Source organism: Marasmius oreades, chromosome 5 (assembly GCF_018924745.1).
Source record: "Marasmius oreades isolate 03SP1 chromosome 5, whole genome shotgun sequence".
Classification (NCBI taxonomy): domain Eukaryota; kingdom Fungi; phylum Basidiomycota; class Agaricomycetes; order Agaricales; family Marasmiaceae; genus Marasmius; species Marasmius oreades.
In genome coordinates this window covers 2,421,905-2,443,131 of record NC_057327.1, presented here as the reverse complement: position 1 = coordinate 2,443,131, position 21,227 = coordinate 2,421,905, and the positions used below count along the sequence as shown (strand labels likewise).

The window sequence follows — 21,227 nt, the reverse complement described above, 5'->3', positions numbered from 1 at the left end:
TATTTACTTCCTCGCAATAGTAGCTATTTCTTAACTTGGGAATATGTTGTTGGCTGTGGAAATTCAAGACGAGAACAATTTGATTGACTAATTCTGAATAAACTGGGATGTGAACTATGTGGATATTCGTAGTTCTGTGCACTCAAGAAGAGAAACGAGGCGTAAAATTTAGTGTTATGTGAGGTGGGTGGGTGGGTGTAAAAACGACGTTCGACGCTCGCTCAGTGTTAGATTCTATCTACGGCAACGTTGGCAGGCATCGGACCGGAGTCGGTAAATACACCGCGGTCACATGCAGTCATTGCCAACGCCTCACCGGATCCGACGCGTTGAAACTCGAGCTGGCACTCTTTACTCCTCTCAGGTTCTACTGACCCTACTATGTTGAGGCGTATGCCAACAACCGCAGATGGAAAAGTGGTTGATAGACTTCAAGACAGTACTCGAATCAACAAGCCATTCAAGCCACCCAGTTTCAGCAACGCTCAACAACGCGTGCAGCCAGCACGTAAACGCAAGCGGGTATCCTATCAAGGTCAGGAAGTTGAAGATTCGGATTCAGACTCTGGGAATGTCGGAAAGAAGAAGAAGAAGAAAGGAGATAGGGACGATAGCTTCCTGAACGAAGAAGAGTTATTGGCTGCGGTGAAGCACTATCCCGTCTTCAAGCCAAAACCCTTTGATCAAGTACGACGGTTTTCCATGCCCACAATGCGGAATAAAGACGGCGAGTGCGTTGCACTTGTCCCTACAAATATCTCCCTCGGTATTCGTCCTCCTACCAAATTGATTCCCCGGCCACTGCATGATCCAATGGCCGACCATGCAATTGTCCTGTACGACCCTACGATCGATGACCGAGAAACGGATCAAGAGAGGAAAGCAAGAGAGAAGGAGGAGGAGAAGGACAGAGCAGCAAAACAGGCGCTTGAGCGTGCGGCTGGCATGTATAATCCCCATAAGAGTCTCAAAGTTCTTCTGGGGGAGGACAAGATGAAGAAGGACAAACTGGAGAAGGTCGCAGTGGTTATCGATCCCCGTCTCTCTAAAGTATTGCGGCCTCATCAAGTTGAAGGCGTGAAGGTGCGTCACAGCTTGGTAGGCTCACCGTACTTCAACCAAGCTGTTTCAGTTCTTATACAGGTGTACTACTGGTATGCTAGTCGAGAACCAATATGGGTGCATAATGGCGGATGAAATGGGACTTGGAAAAACCCTCCAATGCATAACCTTGATGTGGACCTTAATCAAGCAATCCCCACATCCTGGCAAGTCCTCCATTGAAAAGTGCATTATTGCATGCCCTTCGAGCTTGGTGAAGAACTGGGCAAATGAATTGGGTGAGCCGTTGAGCTCCGAAATCATACCGAATCAGAGCTAATATGATGCAGTTAAATGGCTGGGTAAAGATGCCATCAATGCTCTCGCAGTAGACGGGAAAGGTGGAAAGGCTGAGCTTATTGTGAGGGTGACACAGTGGGTAGCTGCGCAAGGAAGAAATGTAACACAGCCTGGTATGTGATGACTTCTCTAAAAGAGTTCACTGTTTATTCCAAATCCAGTGATGATCGTTTCGTACGAGACCCTTCGAACGCTTTCCGAATATCTAGCAAATTGCACCATCGGTTTACTCCTTTGTGATGAGGGTCACCGCTTGAAGAACTCTGGTAGAGGATGTGTTCATAATCATCATGCCTTCTACTTATCACACAACAAGATTCGCTCACGTTTCAGGCTCTTAATGCCTTAAATGTCAAAAGGCGCGTGATTCTGACAGGTACTCCTGTTCAGGTGAGTGTCCTAAGTTTGTAAAATGATTCGATATGATCCAGCTAATAGTGGAATAGAACGACCTCTCAGAATACTTTTCCCTGCTAAATTTCGCAAATCCCAACCTTTTGGGATCGAAAATTGACTTCCGGAAAAACTTCGAAAATTCTATTATCCGTGGGAGGGATGCCTCTGCTAGTGACGATGTCAAAGCAGAGAGTGAGAGGAAGTTAAAAGAGCTTGGAGGACTGGTGACGAAATTCATCATAAGAAGGACGAATGACTTGCTTTCCAAATATTGTGGGTGCTCTCTCTTCCCAGAGGATATGTTTTCCTGATATTTCGCCAAGTGCCGGTCAAGTATGAACAAGTGGTCTTCTGTGGGCTATCAGAGTTCCAGCTATCGCTATATCGCCTTTTCATCTCCTCGCCTGAGATCAAAGCATTATTGCGTGGAGCGGATTCTCAACCGCTGAAGGCGATAAATATTCTCAAGAAACTTTGCAACCATCCGGAGTTGCTGAATCTCCCGGACGATTTGAGAGGCTCAGAAAGTCTGATTCCGGAAGGTTTCCAAGGGGCTAGAGCGAATCCCGGTCGGGGAGGGCGAACTAGCCAAACCGTGCGCTGTGACTGGAGCGGGAAGTTCATGGTGCTTGAACGGTACGACTCTTCGTCTCTTGATGTTCTGGATGGATGTTGATTACGAACACAGATTTTTGCACCACCTCAAAACCCAGACGAATGACAAAATTGTTTTGATCAGCAACTATACTCAAACTCTCGATATATTTGAGAAACTGTGTCGCAGCAAGAAGTAAGCTGTCCTGTACACGGTTCTGGGTGATACCTAAATTTCGTCATCTAGGTATGGTTACTTCAGGCTGGACGGGACTATGACCATTACCAAAAGACAAAAACTGGTCGATCAGTTCAATAATCCCGAAGGAAAGGAGTTTATCTTCCTCCTCAGTAGCAAGGCGGGTGGTTGTGGTATCAACCTCATCGGTGCAAACCGCCTTATCCTCTTTGATCCCGGTATGTGAAGTTATTAGGAAGTTTGAAGGTATAGGTTCCAAATCGCAGTTGATTAGATTGGAACCCCGCCGCCGATCAGCAGGCTCTTGCTCGTGTTTGGCGTGACGGTCAGAAGAAAGAATGTAGGGTTCATTGTGTTCTATCACATTCCTCACACTCATTATCATTCATTTGCCCAAAGGTTTCGTGTACCGCTTCATCTCCACCGGGACTATCGAAGAGAAGATTTTTCAACGTCAAGCGAACAAGCAAGCACTCTCGTCTTGTGTCGTGGACGAGAAAGAGGATATGGAACGTCACTTCTCTGTTGACGCTCTCCGCCAGCTCTTCCTGTTCAACGAACATACTTTATGTGAGACTCACGAGACATTCAAGTGCAGACGCTGTCGGGACGGGAAGCAGATTGTGAAAGCATCTGCCTTGCTATACGGCGACGCAAGCACGTAAGTGTTGGCTACAATCATGATAGAACGCGACTTATACCAGATCATGTCAGATGGAACCATTTTACTAACGGAGAGCTGAAGAATAACCACGACGACCTCCTGCGTGCCGAGGTTGGTCTGCCAGAGGTTTCCTTTGTTTTTCAATACATTAGTCACTAGAGAAGGTTTCTCCCGCGCCACTTTGTTATCCCTCATGTTGTATTTTTACATCACTAGTATCGGGTGTATCATGTAGGACTATGTAGAAATACAGAATTGTGAGAGCAAGTAAAATTCATGTCATGGCAGGACATCTTCCCAATCTCCCCACTCTTCACCTTCTTGACGCACTTTGACTTTTTCGCCTGATAGGCCAAAATAAGCTGCTTTGTGCCAAGCGCGCATTTCCTCCTCGCTGAAAGGACCGAACGTTTCCGTCGATTGTCCTGCTCCTGGGGCATCCCACTTATATTCAAACCGTTTATCCGCGGAAATAGCAGTCCAAGAAGCGTCTACTATCCCAGATGACCGGACAGAACGAACGAGCTCCTCGTAGGTCATAGAATACACATCGGTGTTCCCCATCGCCATGATAGTCGAAGCTAAATGAGTGATACGCTCGATTGGTGTAGTCTCCGCCGCGGAGGTCTTTTCGCGTTTCCTGAAAGGAGAGATTAATGATTGAAGGGGAGAAAGAAAAGAGAAGGAATTCTTACAACTTGGATTTAGACCGTTTTGCTTCAAGGCCGAGACGTTGTAAGGCCTCCAAAACGGTTTCTCCCTTTTTGAGGAAGGAGAGTAGTTCCTTTTCCATAGCTGCCTTCCCGCCACTGCTCTCTCGCTCCTGTTCCTCTGCCTTTGCCCTTTCTCTTTCTCTTCGCTCCTGATGCTTCTTCTGTCGGCGCGCCAGTCTTATTTCCTTCTCATCTAGTCCATCCATCCAGCGATCGTGAACAACATGTGGGTCAAACGAGCGAACATAGTCCCCCTCCTCCGTGAACTTTCCTTCCTCCATCTCTTCCCTCATGTTAAAAGAAGACAATTCGTAACCCATCCCAGCCTTTTTCCTTCTTTCAGCATCATCCTCATCTTCAGGCTCGTCTTCTTCTTCGTCCGAGAGATCCTCCTCTGATTCGGAGTTTTGGAATTCTTGTCCTTCAATGTCACCGAGTCGCATATACTTTTTGTCCTTCTTTTTACCATCAGCTTTCTCTGTTTTTTCTTTTTCACTTATCGCAAACATATCATCGTCGTCATTCTTGTCATCCTCCTTTCTCCTGCTGTGCACAACGCCCTCTCCATCATCGCTGGAGTCAGATTCATAGCCTTCGGTCTTGACGCGACCTCTACGGTTTGCGGTGGGATCTTCCAGTGCCTCGTCAACTTGTTCAGCAAAGTTTACCGGATCCTCGGATGGGTCCAAGATTCGTGTTTTTTTTTGTCGGTTGCGTGAAGAGGGCTCTCCGTTATAAGATACTGCTGAGCGTTTCATCGAGGGAGGTGATGGATACAATAGTTGATTCTGATGTCACGGTGATATATAATATACATAATGAACTCTGAGGATCAGGGAATGTCGAATTCGGGAATTACTCACAATGCTAATTACTTCCCCTTCTCTGAATAATGTTCCCTACTTAAGTACTCAGCGCAGTCGGTAGGAGATGTACTTGTGCAACCCAGATTTCCATATTCGGATCATTGCTAACACATTGATAACGCCCTACTCTTGCGCTCGAACGACCATCTATCCGAAGTATGATAGGTCTTACAGAGATGAGCGAGGTTCTAGGATATACCTCAATCGTATGCTGGTTGGGTGCACAATTTCCGTGAGCAGTTTTATCTTCCAAGTTACCTCACCACGCTCAAATCACGTACCCGTCCTAGCCAGGTAGTCGAGAACTATCAGCGTCACTCCTGCGAAGGCCTTGCTCTCCCATTTCTTGCCAATTGGCTCCTTGGTCCGTCTTGACTCTTTCGGTGCTTGACTTCATTCTATCAACTCGCCTAGGGGACTTCTCGAACTTGGTCGGCTGTATTCTCACTCATCAATTACCTTTTCAAGTGAGTAACAGTATACGTATTTCAGATCGCTTTCCCTATTATCTGACCTTTCCCCCGTCGAATCTATTAAGACGTGGCTTGCGACATACTTTGTGTTCGTCGATTGCGCCCTCGTCGGCCAATACGCATACTATCAGTGGTGGCTCAAACCTCCGTTACAAACCCACATCAAGACCCGTTCTGCGTCCGGGCATAGGCGCCGAGGATCTATTAGTGTCCTTGGGTCAAGACCTCGCTATCGCACTTTGTCAGCAGTTGCTGCAAACGTGGCGGCATCGGCCGCTCTAGTAGCTCAACAAGATCAAGTTCGAGAATACCGCGAGCAGGGTACCGTACTTCGTCATGACTCAAGGTTCATAGGGAGTACCACGAATATTATCTCGGGGGAAGTCTATGATGAGGACGGTGTTGATGATAGTTTCAATGCGTTGGCCGATAGTTTCCATTCTGAAGGGGGTCGGAATATCGGTCGTAAGCGTGTTTCTTGGAGCGTAGAACGTCATGGCGGAAGGGTTGGTGGTGCTGGTCAACAATTCCAACGATACGGAACGCTGCATGCCAGTGGCACAGCAGCCGAACATGAAGAGGCTTCAGCAGCAATCACACCGACTATCAAACATAAACCTATCACAAGTAGTCAAAGTGCCGGCCTCGCGTTCTTGAGCATCTTCGCTCTCTTCAGTGTCGGTAACTTGGTCGGACACAAGTCCAACATGGGTTTCGTTATCGCTCCGCGAACCATCCGAATACAAAACGACCTTCTACCCCCACGATCCACATCAAGTTCCCTCCATCCCCCACTTCCAATAGACTTCGATCGGTTCAGTCCTTATCCTCCATCGGAAGAAGGCGTCAGCGATTCTTCACATGTAACATTACAAATACCCAGCAGCATTGCTTCGATGAAGAATTCAGAAGCCTCCAAAACACGCATCATCGGGCGAATCTTTGCCTGGCTCTGTACCACACTCTATCTGACTTCCCGACTACCTCAAATATGGAAAAACGTATGGACCTACTTTCCCTTGTTAACCAATCAGTCACTTACTCTGAACCTTTAGTTTTCGCGGAAGTCAGTTGAAGTAAGTCCCTCGGCTTTCTTGATCGACGTTTTTGACTAATTTATATTTAGGGACTATCAGTGTACCTTTTCATCTTTGCCTTCCTTGGGAATTTGTTCTATGTACTGTCCATCTTGAGCAATCCAAATGCACACCAGCCGTTACCGGCGTCGCGAGAGTTCATCAAAGAGAGTATACCGTTAGTCATTCCATCCTCACCGAGTAATCCATCCGCTGATCCATTTCGACACAGATATCTCCTTGGAAGTGGTGGAACGTTTATCTTTGACGTTACCATCGTCCTGCAGACTGTTATATATCGCCGCAAACCACGCAGTATACGCCGTGGCCGTCGTCGGAGCATAGTGGTAAGAGAGGAAGAAAGCGGTTTGCTAGCGGGGGATTCGCCTGAACATCATCCATACGAATCGAGCACTGGCGATTAATCAGTGGTGGACAGGACATCTGGTATTCACCGTACTCTATAGCTGGTACCATCTACTTGTACTAAATAATAATACGTTGCATTGTTCTGACAAATTTACCGGTTCTGATTTGTGGATTCTCAGTTAAGCACCCGGGCCTTGGGATCCGCGTGTACAACCTCTCCTCTTTCAGTGCGCTTACCACCATCTGGCATCTTTTTGAAAATTTGAGCCTAAACTCCAGCAAGATGCGCCCCTCAACACCGGAAGAACTAGTACTTAACATCTTTTGCTAGAGTTTGATGATTCAACTGACCCTGCGTTTAGCGAAGCCTCGTTTTGGACTACTTGACACACAGCGGCTACATTCGTTCCGCCCAGACTTTCCTCTCTGATAGTTCAGTCCGGCATATCGATCTGGATGGAAACGAGGTGTTAGATAGTAAGCGTGAACTGGGGGAGTACTCCGAACTCTCGGAAACGACTGTAAAACAAGTCCACCTGCGCAACCGTGAGTTCTCGAGAACTCTGAACTCCTGATATTTCCAGCTGATATCTATAATCAGAGATACGTCATGAAATACTTTGTGGGCGAGTCAACGAAGCCGTCAATATCATCAACGAATGCTTTCCTTTGCTCCTGTCGATGGAGGAGGGCATGAACCAAGAGAACGAGACGATGCAATCCTCTTCAAAGACGGAATACTTATCACCAACATCTGTTAATCCTGCACATCTTCTGTTAAATGTCCGGATACAGGCCTTTGTGGAGGCCTGCCGAACCGTTCCTCTCGAATACCCTCCCAAGAATGAACGGGAGAAGTCGACACCGTCTAGCGAGGGAAAACATACCGAGGATCCAGAAATTATCGACCAGCAAACAGCATTGCTCAAAAGTGCGCAGAAACTGTATGCCCTCGCCAATATGCTTCCTTCAAAGAAGGAAAACGAGAGATATATGAAGGAACTCAAGAATGTCGTTGGCCTTATAGCTTATCGTGTTCCGGAGACGAGCCCTGTTGCGGAATATCTTTCGCAAGAGCACAGAGATGCATTGGCTGAACAGGTCGACAGAGCAATTCTATGTATGTATTCATGTCCTACGGTTTGAAGTGTTCAAACGCTTTCTTGGATTCCACAACCAGGTCGTCTGGGACTTCCAGTCATACCCCGACTCGAGCTGCTGATGCGGGAAAACTGTACTATCTGGGACTTCCTGCACGAGTTGAAAACCCCGTTGAAAGCAGGAGCGCATTTGTTCCCTGCTGAATACATTCGGCCGACGGCGTCGAAGGGCGAGGACAGTCCGGTACGTCGCTATATACTGAGTATGAGGCTATGTTGCTCATATTTAACGACAGACCTGCCCGCCACTGAGTATACCAAACTTCCTAGACTCTTGATTTATTTCGCCATTCGATTTCACTCCATAGCTAACTGTAGAAGTTTTACAAAGGACGCTCTGATGTATAAAACCATCCCCACTCATTGTATTAACTCCACATCGTCCCATCTACCTCTGTTAACACTTACTATTGTTTCTTCTGGCATGAAACATTCTCTGATTCCCAATACCTGTAAATGTCTCCATCTTGCCCAATCCAACCTTTCCAAGCTCTTCAGCATTTCATCTGACGGAGGACACAACCACGTATTATACGATAAATCAAGGACCTCTAATAAAGGACAAACCAGAGGCAGCCTATGGAGCGGTATGGGAGTCGGTAATTTGATGAGAGCCATATGAGTGATGGTGGGAGGAAGAGTCAACAAGGTGGAGGTGGCGAGCTTTGTCAACACCAGAGCGAAGAGCCGTAATGGATTCGGTACAGGATCATCGGAGTCCCAGTCATGCTGCGGGAAGGATCGTAGACCAGGAGTAACATGAAGAAAATGCTCTTCGGAAAGGGACGCGTTGGGTCCAACGACGATCAACTCGCCCTCAACATGCCCTTCTGCCCCGATCATGGAGGACAACCGAGCGTTGCATAACGGATTGAATATCGCAGAATACCTGAGAAGTTCCACGCGCAAATGGGGAGGGATGCAAGGAACAACTTCATCGACGAACTCAGGTGTAGTCGTGTAAGAGAGTACTTGGCTGAGGCAAATGAGAGTCAGGGGTAATACAAGTTCTGATAATGGCTTCCAGCCTCGGAAAATGAGAGACAGCGCCCTCCTCCGCCAGATTAGTCCTGAACCAACATCTTCGGAGGCGCGTGTTGAGGACCAACTCTTTGGAGGTGCTGGACCTGAGTACTTACTAAAGGTCGTGGATGTCGATGAGTCTGCTTTCTCAGCAATCTTGAACGTTCCTGTAGTTGGGTCTAAATCGAGGGACAAGCTAATGACCTCTAAAGGGAGCGATGGGGAGTTGCGAGCGAAAGTAGTAGACGAGGACACATGGGTTCGGGACTTGCGCTTGTTCTGGCTTTGCCTAAACTGTTCACCTCTAGAACGACAAACCTCAGCGTTGACCGAGCCATAGCAGAACTAACCTCAAGTTACGAAGCATATCATTTACCTCCCTCGACCTCGCCATCGTCGCAGCAGGGAAAGAGTGTATTGGTCATTCCTTTACATAATACGGACTTGTACATCGGGACGTGCTCTACAGTAACATAATAATCCTTACATCAACCGTTCTTTCGCACTCGCAGCTCGAACCCATATTTCTCCAGGCCGGCTGAATAAAATCATTAACATGAGCTAGATGAATGGTACCAAAGGTAATCATACCTCCGTTCGCGCAAAATTCTATACACCATCTTAGCATCCTTCTCTCTTTCCTTCCCACTTGCCGTACTAGAACTTGCAGTTCCAGCAGCTCTAGGTGGAAACGCGCCGGGCCCACACCGGTGTTGAAGGTCAGCAAGGGATTCGTTTGTACCTTCTGTTTCCACTACGATAGTCCCATACCACCCCGGATCAACAAATAGGTGTTTTGTATCTGGAATGGGTATACGAGTGGGACGGGAACGGGAGGCACTTCGCTTGCCATGAGAATGAGATGCTCCACCGCCAACGGGAGGCCGGATCACGAAGGATGACCGGTGAACCCACCGGACAACATTATGGTAAGCTCCTTGCGGTCTATGCGAATTAGAAGGGGATTTCAGACAACAAAAAACGTCAGGAACAGTCATTCAACACATACGTTTCAGTCCGTACTCTATCCTGAAGCAATTGCAAGTTCGCAGCAATTTCCGTACCCCAAGGGGACAGGTCCATCCTCACAACAGGGTTACTGGTTGAAGGGCCAGTACGAATAACTCGGTGAAAATACGAAGGGGGGAACGCAAGAGCCGGAAGGTACTTTGGAAGGTCTCCTACAGCGGAGTAAGTATAATCCAGGTCCTAACGTAGGGTGAGTTTAGATGTACTGACTATTGTGCGTTAAAATTTTCTTACAAGCAGATATCTTCCATCCCAAATCATACGGCCAACGTTACCCTCATCTCCTACGGCGATATCCCAAACGACGTCCCCAAAACGAATCAAGTCGCGGATACCGGCACGATCTAATTCAGCTTCGCACTCTAGAACGCTGTTATCCGAGAGCCAATCTCCTTCGGGAGATGTAACGAAAACCCGAAGTAAAGGGGCTCGCCTCAGTTTAAATAGAGGTGAGCGACCTGCTGAACTGGGCACACTGACAGTTGTAAGAGGAGGCGGATTAGGAGTATTTCCATGTGAATGGGAAAGGGAGGACCTGGTCGGGGAGGGCGCTCGACTAGAAGGCTGGGAAGCAGCATACATCTTCGGTGACCTAACGGAATCTCTGAAGCTGGAGGGCGACATTTGAGAAGGACTGCTTAATTCCTTTTCGGCCTGGGCCCTCAAACGTAAAAGAACACGGTTGTAAGCTCTAGTGCATTGAACCAAATCCTGCTCATTCTCCAACACAGTTTCATCCGTTTGCGGAGACTGCCCAGACCTGAATTTTAGCACTAGTTCGGATACTCGAGCATATTCATGTGTCGGCAGGGATACACCCCTCATGTAATTATGAAGGTCCTTGAATGTGTGGATGAGCCATTGCATCGTATGCATTAATTCAATGAAACGTACCCCAATACTCAGCGTAAGAGGCTCCGCGTCAGGCCATACCCAGCGAGAATACCCCACGGTATCGAGATACCGTTCCAATACTGTCTCCTTCAACTGCGGAGTCTCCAGGAGTGTTGAACGAATACCTTTAGAAAGGGACAGCAGCGTGCACCATTCATAGAAACAAAGATAGGACAGTAGTGACGACAACAAGGCGGGATCTGTGAGAAACAATGGCAAGGGAAACGGTTCTGCAGGTCGATCTTCTCTTACGGGTAGATTTTTCACTTCAATTGGCACTTCCCGGGGGAGATGATCCCCGCGCCTCTTTGTTCGAGCGCTTCGATATCTTTCCGCAGAAGCTGGAGAGGGAGGAGTGCCATCGTGAAGTATGCCTGAAGATGGTGGAGGGGTCATGGTACGAGTCGTCTCGTTGTTTACCGCTTCTTCCTCAGTACCATCCTTGTTTTCCTGCGCTTTGCCAGTTGAGCTTTGGCCCGTAGATGGTCGGGTGAGTTGCGACGCATCCTTGAAGGAGATCGAATCGTTATGTTGAATAAGGGCATCTCGGGAAGAATTTGAAGGCATAGACGGTGACATGGATTGTAAAATTGATTCCGGCACTACGGCATCATCGAGTCGCGGAGTTAACGAAGGTTCCAGCATTTTCACTCCCTGTGTTTTCGCAAACGGATCATCGTCAATGAGAGGATCTGAGAACATTCCCTTGTTATTCCTGTCTGGACTAGCCTCCGCTTTCCGTTTTGCTCCATCAGGAGAAACCGGGGTAAGTGGACGGTGTTTTGGAGTGGTGGGACGTTTCGTCGGTGTTGTCGGTCTGGGTTTCGTTAACGTGCGAGGAGATGGCGCTTCAGGTGGGCGACCTGTCAAGCTGGTTTTGCGAGGGCTTTGCGAGGATACCTGTGATTGGGTTTTGTGCATTGTCCGTTGTGGAGGGTTTTCTAATGGATTAAAAGTAGCTGGTGGGCGACTACGAGAAGAAAGTAACGATTGTCTGCGGGGAAAATCATTTTCGTGCCCTTTGTGAAGGTTTTGCGGAAAAGACGACTGAGCGTGAGATTGTTGAGGACTTCGGTGAGTTTGGATTGACGCATTATATTCAGAGGGAGGGGATGGGTACGATGTAGAGGCATCAAGGTGATTAGGGCCAAAGGTATTTATTATTGGCTTCATCGGAGGAGAAGGGGGCTCTGCATTCACAGGTGCCATGGCGGAGAATATGAGTGGTTTGCCACGCATTGGAAGAAAAGAAGCAGGCTGGGAAGAATTGACAGATTCACCACCTGCGGCAGTCCGCGGTAATGGTTTCCCAGGGAATGAGGGTGAGGATATTCCTTGTGAGTCTGGTAATGTCTGTGCGTCCATGAAAGACTGCGAATGTAGCCATACGTTCTGGAGTTGTTTAGATGAGCAACAACCTGGGGGCTAGTGTACTCACAAAGTCGTCCGGGGAAGTAATATCGTTTGAAGTCGATTGATCCTGAGGAAGCTGCTGAAAGACGGTTTGCACAAATTAATGAGGCAAAGCGAGCGAGACTTTCCAACTCACCCCAGACGCTGACGGTGGTGATAAAGGGGCCAACGAAGCACCATTATGGTCGTCAAAATCATTGTTAATGTTATGTGATGGAAGCCTATCGGAGTGTTTGTGCCGTAAATCCTTCGCCGATGATTTGCGAGGAATGTGACCGGCATTTTCGGAATTATGTGGGGTAACAGGCGAGTTGAGTGTTCCTGCGTTACTGTATTGGGGTTTCGTCTGCTGAAGATTGGCCAAACCTAGCATTTTTCGGGGTGAGGTCGCGACCGGGCTAGCGGTAGATGGTGAGGCATTGTCGAGGCGATTGAGGGGAGAATGTTGTGAAGCCAATCCAGCCGGAAGAATTTGAGGAAGAGGTTTTTCTATGTTCGAAGTCCGAGGTGAGAATGTCTGCGTCGGAGATGAGTTGTTGTGAGCACTTCCCGGCGACTGCGCAGATACGGATCGCGATATTCGCGTAATCTTCTCTGGCCCATGAGAATTCGAAACTCGTGTCGTCCCGTTACCGTCTCGTCCAATAGCCGCATATTGCATAGGCTGGTCAGCAGAACCGTTGTGTTTAGTTGTCGAAACGGATTCTCTCCACGACGAAAGAGTCATCGGAGAAGAAACCACGAGTTTCTTTGGATCGGAGTGAGGGTCACCCTCATTGGCCTGGCCTATCGCGTATCTCGCGAACAACGGTGTCGACGGTGGACTGCTGGTGGTCGATTCGATAGGCCGAGCAGAGGGTGATTTAGGCTTGACTGAAGATTCAACTTTGGATTTCTTGCGTAGGAAACCAGCCATCGCAATCTAAGAGATACAATAAGAGTTCCGGTGGATATTAGAGGAGCTGAATGAAGGAGGGAGCGTGGTTGCTCATGGCAAAAAGTTGCCCAGCAGTGCCTTATGTCATCGGACAACACAAACTGCGGCCCGTCATCATCATGATCATCAGTTACGCTCTACTAAGTAAGTACTGTATTGTATCTATTCCTGAGCAATGAACGGGCTCTTCCTGTAAGATGGCGCTTCTATGATTGAAGGTAGCGCCTTGGCCATCTCGGATGTTCCAGCAGGAAAGGGCAAGTCGTCAACTCCCTTCGGTAGCACCTTCTCGTATAGACCTTTGGTTTGATTATGCTGGCCCAACGCAACCAATTTTTTCTTCGCATCCTTCACCAATACATGGGCATCGTCAACACCTGGGACAGCACCTTTCACGTATATCAAGTTCAGACTTGAATCCACCCGTATAACGGCGAGGTTCTGTGTCGTTATTCGCTCTCCACCTAATCGACCTGGCATTTTCTTACCGGGCCATACTCTTCCTGGATCCTGAAGACCAAACATCCATAAGCGATCTCAAAGTCCAGGACGGTAGTCGACACTTACTTGATGGGCACCTGTAGCACCGATTTTTCGATGTGAAACCGAAACACCATGACTAGCCCTCAACCCCTTGAAACCCCATCGCTTCATGCCTCCCGCAAACCCTTTTCCTATCCTGCAGGGGATCCTCATGTTAAAAACACCACGTTTGAACGGTCAGGTAAATAAGACACACGATTTCGCGGCAACGTCCACGAATTGACCGGGAACGAAGTGTATTGCAGACAGAGTAGTCCCTATACCACTTTTGACGTTCATTACTGCCGAATCCGAACTTTGAGTCAAGTTACGCACCGACAGGAACATGGGCGTCGGGAGTGACAGGGAATTCTCGGACAATTCGTTTGGGGGGTACTTGAGCTGTCCTGAAATGCCCCTTCATCTGGCGCGTTGTGGACTTGGCCGGTTTGTCAGAGGCTGCCACTTGGACTGCGTGATATTCTGATTGGTCTTTGCGAACCGTGACAATGTTTGCTGTAACTTGACAGCTTTCCAGCTGGGTAGCATTGAACAACAATTTCTACGTCCTCAAAGTGAACGCTCACCTGCAGCACAGTGACCGGTATCCTTACGCCCTGATCATTCCACACCGAAGTCATTCCCCGTTTCCGTGCAATAACACCAGTTCGTATTGAATGAGGATGCCATTTTTGAGGGGCAGCAAAGTCCGTTGAATTGGGGGTTGGAACAGGAGCGGCTTTTGAAACTGCAGTTGAATGAATCCTTCTAGAGACGGATAGGCTGATGTGCGGTGATGGCTTTTGGGAGAACGCCCATAGCCTGAGCATGACTGTTGAACGTTGAACGTTGGATGACCCGACCTAGGGTGTGTTTTGATCACGTACAATAAAAAAAGCAAATCGTGACTCGTAACAAGCCGTGACCGGTGCCCGAAACTCGTTAACACCGTACAAGGCCCTTGTCAGCGGCGATCTGACCACTCACCATTCCCACGCTGCCTTGCTTCGTCGACAGCCTGCACAACATACCTGTCCTTGTCTTGCCACACTGGGATGAGACTGGAATCTCGACTAAGAACGCCTGAAGCTCATGAACCCTACGATACCAGTCAACCGACCGCGTTAATGCCGGTAGAGCCCATCCAAACCACCGAATTCGCCCGATACTAGTGAGACAGTGAAGTCATCTCGTAGTATTACTGCTGCCATTTCACGACCTAGAATTTAAAGTTACCACAACCACCGAAAATATCCAAATTTGCCCCAGTCCTGGATCTGCACAGCATATACTGTACTCGTTCTAGGTTGTACGCTATGTAATAATTATACTGATACAATAGTATATTGTGTTCATTACACTCAATATGTATAGTATACGACATCATCGCCGTCTCACAAACCCGATCCATAAATCCCAACTCCTACCTGATGGCAATTCCATAATCCTCTTGACTTCCCTCCATTCTCCAGCACTCGCGATATGTCCTTCCGTTGACGCGACATACACAAAGTCCGTTGGCTCCAAAAGCGATCTCATAAAGCTGCCAAGTAAAAACGCTATAACAGCCACTATCATGAACATCCACCAGCCGTGTTTCACGTTCCGTTGAGTAGTTTCGACCACATTTATAGAATCAAGCCTTGGGGACGTGGAATCGCCAATCCTATCCTTATTGGTGTCTCCTTGAGCTTTGGAACTGTCCTCCCCAGTTCCAGTTCCACCCGTTTCCCGCGACATCTGCAATAAGGACCCCAGCCTATGACCGATTCCAAGAAAACCTCCCTTGTCATGGTTGAGATGGTTCAAAGACGGAATCTGCACACCAGCACTAGCGTCATCCGCTGAAGAGGTAGACAGAATTTTCTCTGCGGTCTATCATTGATTATTTAGTGATTCAAGCCGTTTCAGCAAAGATGTAAAACGACCTCGCCAGCTTCACCCTCCAGAGCCCCAAGAGATTTCTTGCCTTCATCAACGATATCACGAGCCACGGTAGAGCCGGAACTCGACTCGTCCTGCTTCAAGACCTCGGCTTCCAATGCAGCGTGGTCTACGAGCTGTTTACGGATGGCTATCGGCTTTTCAAGTCCCGATGGTATGAGACCTGGTTCATTCCTCACTCTGCCCACAAGTGTCAGATCAGCCATTCCAAACACACAAAGACCGACCTGTCGACAAGGCTATAAGCCTGTTCCCTCGGAAAGCTTTCTTTCTCATCAACAACATTGATCTCCTTGCCTTCCGCCCTGCAGCTATCGTCAAACACGACCACCTTTCTTCGTCGTTTGATTCCGCTCTTCCCGCTAGTGCTAGGCCGAATCTCAACACCAACGATCACATTCGAGGGATCTTCCCCCTTCAATGTTCCAACGCCAAGAGCGTGTACCCACTTGGGGAACTCGACCTCTCTAGGTTCCCTGATTTCTCCCGTTAGCGGATCCTTAATCGTTTCTTGATGTAGTTGCCCATAGGCCTTCAAGTACTCTCCCGTTGGCAGAGATATCTTTAGAAGGTGCTTAGCCGCTCGTTCGTCGGCTGCGTCGTCGGCCTGCGGAACAGGGGAGGTTGAAGGGCCCAGAAACCCAATTCCACCCTGATAGAGGGAGACAGATAGCCTGCAGATACGGTATATGAATGGAAACACCACTTTCTCGACTTCTGGATCTTCAAAAACCGACTCTAGCTCAATCAGGCCCTTGCTCTTATTATTATTCTCTTGCAAGACGCGCGTTCGTACGGCAACCTCGTATCCTTCAGGGTACAGGTGTAAGTCAATTACCCATTCACCGACAAGGAAATCGTCATATCCTTTATTGCCCCGGTGAAAACGTAAATCGGAACGACCACGGAGAACGACAGGAGGTGTTTCTGGTGTGGCGGTGGTGGATGAGGTTGAGGAGATATTGGATAGCGTACGTTCCCTGCGATTTCGGTCGGGCAAAGGGCTGAGTGTCCTTGTAGAGGCAGGTGGTGGGGAAGGGGATGTGGATGGGTTTTTCTCTGCATTGCTAACCACCGCTGATGAAAAAGATGGGTAGTTACTATTCGACTTGTCAACCTTGGATGTGAAGGGATCTTGAGTTGCCTCTTCGGACTGATTCAATTTCGTCTTTCTCTCGCACGAGTAATTCACTAGAACCAAAGCTTCAAAGGAGTTCTTCCCAACGTCGAATTTACTATCCACCATAGTTCGTTTCTCTCTCCAGCTCTCACCTCTCCAGATCGTGTCAATGGATCTCCATCCTACTTTGCCACCCTCAGCACCTATCCTCCATGTTCTTTTCTGCATTTTCCGGAACATATCTCCATCTGCGACATCCTCTTCATCGTCATCTCGTCGCCCTTTCAGCACCAAGCCTTGTGCTGGAGTCCGCATCACCGGCGCTCGTCGTTCTCGCATGTTTACGTCGAGTCCCATAAGCGCCCGGACCATATAACCACCGTTGTAGTTGAACACCATAGAATTCACAACTGCGCCGTTGTAATCAACACAAGTCAACCGTGTACACCTTGCCGAAGGTACGGCATAATTTTCTTTGGTATTGTACGGGTCGAGAGTTTCGAGGATCCAAGCATCCAAGTGGATTCGGCCTACAGGTAGTGTATAAGGATTATATATGGAGGAATCGAATGGCATGGAAAGGGTCGAAGGGTTAAAGGATGTGGAGACAATGTATATGGCAGGACTGTTTGTTGCAGTTGAAGGCGTTTTGGTACCAGGGTCGACACCGTTGCTGGTGTCGGTGGCTGGAATCGCTGTGTTCCGTCTAGACATACCAGGAATGGTGTCCTGCTCCCTTGCTACGAGTGTTGCTACATAGAAGCCTCGGTCCCTGAATGGAAATCCGGATTTTCCAATGACAAAGCTAGCCCTACCACCTCCTTCGTACCTCTGCAACACCCTTTCCTCTTCATATCTATCGTCCCATTTCTTCCTGCTAATGCCTCCATTTCCGCCGTCTAAGGTCAACTCTCCAATGACTGCAGCCAAGTCCTCTGCGTGTACGCCTTCTATCACCTTCTCACCCTTGAACACCGGCACAACACCGGAAACCTCATTAATGACCCTCCGTTTGACTATTATCCCAGGCCTCTCGTTGACATTCACCCAACCCGCCAACAACGGATTCGCGTGAAAATCTTGGGTCCAGGTAAGCGCGTCAAGTGCATGCTGCATTGGCGTTTTATTTGCAGTGGGAATTTCCTGCGATGAATCATCATCTTGGAGATTCTGCCCCTCAGTTGGAGCAATGGCAGCGATAGTTTGCTGAGTTTGATCAACAGCATAGGTAAACAATCGGGCCAACGGGCTTGAGATCTTCGGTGTTGCGCTTGCATTGGCGGTTGTGTTGAACATTGCAGAGTCGTTATTGTCCCCTTCCATTTCTCTTCTCTTGCGGATGACCCCTGCTACAGGTGGTTGATCTAGAGGAACCCTCGTAGGCTTGACCCGCTTTTGTACCCTGGCATTCCGAATTTCGTCCTCATCCATCTCCTCGTAATCGACTTCAATCCGCTCCCCATTCACCATGACGAACCCTCCCGCGCTGTTACTACCTCCTGAGCCGATACTAGGCCCGCGGCGAACTATGATCATAAGCCGTTCGTCCTCGATAAAGACTGCATCTTGATGCGTTATCGTTAACCAAACGCCACCTCCTTCAGGCGAGAGCCGATGTCGACGTAAACATGATATGGCCTGAGGTGGGGGGTCCACAATAATATCTAAAGAAGTGGGTGACCAAAGATCCATATCACATCTTATCTCGCATTCGATGACAGGGGTGGTCAAGATAGTGCCACCGGCTTCTTCGTTAGCTTTCGAGGGAGCGAGAGGCTCGTATTCGACTCTCCAACTCCTACGCTCATGCTCGTATTTCACCTCAGTCTTCTTAGCCCCTGCTAATCTTGTTACAATCGGCACTCCCCCCCATTTGATGGCAAAATCTCCAATCCCGGCAAGCGCACTGATCATGGTCGTTGGTATAGATGTTTTATTAGCCCACCCTTTTGGGTCTGATTGTTCAAGAAGGGTAAGTCGAGTTGTCGTGGGAGAGAGTGCCTCGATCGCCCAACCGCGAAGATCAACTTGAGTGCGAATGACACTGGCATTGACAGAGGAGGAAGACGAGATTGTCCCTGTGTTTGCAGCTGTTGAGGAGGCAGGTGGAGGAATAAGACCCGGAGGAAAGAGATGTGCAAGATCATCAGCGGAAAACGAGAACACGTGTATGGTTGTGGGAGACTTATATACAGTTTTAAGCACGACCGAGTCTCTTCCACTAGAGGGACGAAAATTAGCGATTGGAAGTCTAAACGAAATCGTTGCTCACTTGACAGGCCAAGCTGCTCTCGTTTTGAGATGCCACAACTCCGTCAATTCGTTCACATCATCAAGAAGGATTGCATCTTCGTGTTGCTTATCCCAATATTCCTTTACACCATGAGATACAACTGCAGCGTAAAGGTCCCATATATTGACACCCACAAAGGTGGCCTCTGCATTGTACACCACCAGCGTAGGGTCGATAGAGTCTAATTGCGTTACAGTGACCCCTCGAGCCTCCGTCGCTATCGAAAAGTCAGAACGGGAAGTACAAGTCAATCGGTAGACCTACTCCTCTTCCATTTGGCCTCGGGTTCCTGCAGTAATGACGAGAAATATATGTAGCTCCTCTTGATCCTTGCCAAAATGGTTTTCTCGGCCGCTGCACTCCTTTCCTTTGAGAGGACGGGAACTGAGGAAGTTAATGACGCAGAGCTGCTACCGATGCTAGCGCTCCCAATGGATGAGGATTCAGCTGTGCTGATGCCCATCGCGCTGGCCAAGTCCTGAAAAATTTGCTGCGTTCCAATACCATTGGCTGGGAATCGGCCGTTTTCAGAATCTTGGATCGTCTGAGGAACGCCATTCAAACGCAATCCGCTAGAAGGACCTGAAATTTCAATGACGATAGTAACCTTCAATATGGAATGGTCGTCTATAAGGGGCGCATGAGTTAAACGGAGTAAGATTTGATCCAGTGGTAGCGGAGTGACTGAAGAAGAAAGAAGAGAGCTCGAACTGCTGCGAAAGGCAAGGGCAGTCCAAGGTAGATTTTCAACCTCTTCTGACGATGCCCTGGTCAATAACTGCACGTCCCATCCTTCCGATGCAGGCAAAGAGTACTCCAATGCACGCGTCAGTCTTCTTCTTTCTCGTATTACGTGTAATGCCTCAAGACCGGATGTTTTCCATGAATCTAACCGTGCTTCTTGGTGTTCCTCGTCTTCCGGAATGACAGCATAATCAACTGTCAATGCCTCCCTATCATTTTGAAACCGTATCCTCTCAATGTTCACTCCATATCCATAACCAACTAACTTGGGGATCCTTGTTGCCCGCTTGAGGGTAGTCTTCAGAAGACCAAGGACCATTGAAGAGAGCTGGCATGCCATGTTTCCCGGGGATCCAACATTCCAGATGGCACGAAGGTCGTGTTGCCAATAGCATGTTATTCGTAACTTTCCACCTAATGACTTCCGACGTTTCGGCTGTTGTTCGATATCAGTGGGGGCTCGGGGGAGCTTTATATGTTGAATACACCAAGAGAATACTAGTGTTTTCTACATCAGACCCTAGGTTTCGGAAAGTGGCAAAATGCGTACGCGAAACGTGGGATCGCACATACGGGGGTGAAGGACGAAGATAGGCGGGCTCGTCGGGCGAACGAGGCAAGGAGGTGGCAATGTCTATGACTGTGGAATGGTCGTGTATTGTTCGTGCAATCGTTACTGTGTCCCTTGGACTATTGAAGAATATCAAAAATGATTAAAGTCGAGGACTTCCTGAACGTACTTTGCAGGCCACCCCAGTGTAAAGTTTGTCTTGATAATCCTGGTCTCATAATCGAACGTCTCCATGAGGTGCGCGTCAATGACTGCGGGATCCCACTCCTGCCTCAGCTCTGGAGTTGATAATACTGCTCGCCAAGGCTCTAAAGAAACCAGATCTTCACCAGCCGGTACTTCGAGGACGAGTCGATATGTGTCTTCCCGGGATTGAGTTGAGTTGCGATGAACCACAACGTCTGTAACCTCGGGCAGAGAGGAAGGTGCTCTGGCTTTACCTTTCCCCTTGCCAGATGAAGTAGCGTTTGCTGAAGAGTGGACTACACGTTTCCACTCGTTTGAGGGAGAGGTGAGCAGTTGACGAAATCGACTTTCGGCATCATTCAGCGCAATGTACCAAGATTCCCGTAGCCTGTCTTCGCCTTACTATGTTAAAACTTAAATAAAGGCGATTATTCACCTTGAGCCATCAGACATTCCTCTGGTAGAGATGGAATTTGGGGAAGAAGGGTTGAATTATGTGGTCACACGTGCCTTCGGTCACTTTAGACACGATGAGCTCAGAACAAGCCGATATATCTCAAGGCGTTTGAGCTCCCTCAATTCCTACCGTGTTGAATAGCAACTTTCCTTCAAAGTCTCTATTTTTTACGCGGGTCAAGGT

General features: G+C 48.4%; 8 protein-coding genes across 9 annotated transcripts; 3 read left to right on the top strand and 5 right to left on the bottom strand.

Annotated features, from left to right (window-relative positions):
- Positions 1–315: 315 nt before the first annotated feature.
- Positions 316–3,413, top strand: RHP54 (DNA repair protein rhp54; the record flags this gene model as incomplete). The annotated part of the gene is made up of 12 exons (XM_043153751.1): positions 316–1,083; positions 1,133–1,340; positions 1,392–1,514; positions 1,563–1,667; positions 1,718–1,791; positions 1,848–2,070; positions 2,121–2,433; positions 2,486–2,587; positions 2,639–2,808; positions 2,865–2,930; positions 2,990–3,251; positions 3,305–3,413. Exons 1-12 carry the CDS (start codon positions 382–384, stop codon positions 3,411–3,413), a joined length of 2,457 nt encoding a protein of 818 aa, XP_043009036.1. The 5' UTR covers positions 316–381.
- On the bottom strand, positions 3,379–4,933 carry E1B28_008913 (uncharacterized protein). The gene is made up of 3 exons (XM_043153750.1): positions 4,831–4,933; positions 3,950–4,755; positions 3,379–3,894 (listed from the first exon to the last, which is right to left on the bottom strand). Exons 2-3 carry the CDS (start codon positions 4,723–4,725, stop codon positions 3,534–3,536), a joined length of 1,137 nt encoding a protein of 378 aa, XP_043009035.1. The 5' UTR covers positions 4,726–4,755; positions 4,831–4,933; the 3' UTR covers positions 3,379–3,533.
- On the top strand, positions 4,914–6,912 carry E1B28_008912 (uncharacterized protein). Of its 2 annotated transcripts, none has more exons than XM_043153749.1 (7): positions 4,914–5,065; positions 5,128–5,197; positions 5,248–5,300; positions 5,372–6,307; positions 6,362–6,382; positions 6,433–6,560; positions 6,615–6,912. In XM_043153749.1, the coding sequence occupies exons 1-7, from the start codon at positions 5,042–5,044 to the stop codon at positions 6,805–6,807; spliced, it is 1,425 nt and encodes a 474-aa protein (XP_043009034.1). In that variant the 5' UTR covers positions 4,914–5,041; the 3' UTR covers positions 6,808–6,912. The 2 variants fall into 2 exon arrangements, with proteins under 2 accessions (XP_043009034.1, XP_043009033.1); XM_043153748.1 differs by having other exon boundaries at positions 5,124–5,197.
- Positions 6,913–6,962: 50 nt separating this feature from the next.
- On the top strand, positions 6,963–9,335 carry E1B28_008910 (uncharacterized protein). The gene is made up of 5 exons (XM_043153747.1): positions 6,963–7,061; positions 7,114–7,297; positions 7,353–7,871; positions 7,932–8,095; positions 8,148–9,335. Exons 1-5 carry the CDS (start codon positions 7,035–7,037, stop codon positions 8,187–8,189), a joined length of 936 nt encoding a protein of 311 aa, XP_043009031.1. The 5' UTR covers positions 6,963–7,034; the 3' UTR covers positions 8,190–9,335.
- E1B28_008911 (uncharacterized protein) lies at positions 8,272–9,328 on the bottom strand (the record flags this gene model as incomplete). Its single annotated transcript, XM_043153746.1, has 2 exons — positions 8,272–9,238; positions 9,285–9,328. 2 exons carry the CDS (start codon positions 9,326–9,328, stop codon positions 8,272–8,274), a joined length of 1,011 nt encoding a protein of 336 aa, XP_043009032.1.
- An 82-nt stretch (positions 9,336–9,417) lies between the features above and the next one.
- On the bottom strand, positions 9,418–13,186 carry E1B28_008909 (uncharacterized protein; the record flags this gene model as incomplete). Its single annotated transcript, XM_043153745.1, has 7 exons — positions 9,418–9,472; positions 9,526–9,879; positions 9,944–10,143; positions 10,198–10,803; positions 10,858–12,249; positions 12,296–12,349; positions 12,407–13,186. 7 exons carry the CDS (start codon positions 13,184–13,186, stop codon positions 9,418–9,420), a joined length of 3,441 nt encoding a protein of 1,146 aa, XP_043009030.1.
- Positions 13,187–13,369: 183 nt separating this feature from the next.
- Positions 13,370–14,559, bottom strand: E1B28_008908 (uncharacterized protein; the record flags this gene model as incomplete). Its single annotated transcript, XM_043153744.1, has 5 exons — positions 13,370–13,717; positions 13,775–13,886; positions 13,947–14,007; positions 14,066–14,267; positions 14,317–14,559. The coding sequence occupies 5 exons, from the start codon at positions 14,557–14,559 to the stop codon at positions 13,370–13,372; spliced, it is 966 nt and encodes a 321-aa protein (XP_043009029.1).
- A 137-nt stretch (positions 14,560–14,696) lies between these two features.
- Positions 14,697–21,076, bottom strand: E1B28_008907 (uncharacterized protein). Its single transcript, XM_043153743.1, has 8 exons — positions 21,024–21,076; positions 20,571–20,975; positions 20,381–20,520; positions 19,351–20,328; positions 19,066–19,303; positions 15,901–19,014; positions 15,658–15,853; positions 14,697–15,604 (listed from the first exon to the last, which is right to left on the bottom strand). The coding sequence occupies exons 1-8, from the start codon at positions 21,038–21,040 to the stop codon at positions 15,113–15,115; spliced, it is 5,580 nt and encodes a 1,859-aa protein (XP_043009028.1). The 5' UTR covers positions 21,041–21,076; the 3' UTR covers positions 14,697–15,112.
- Between the last annotated feature and the right edge of the window lie 151 nt (positions 21,077–21,227).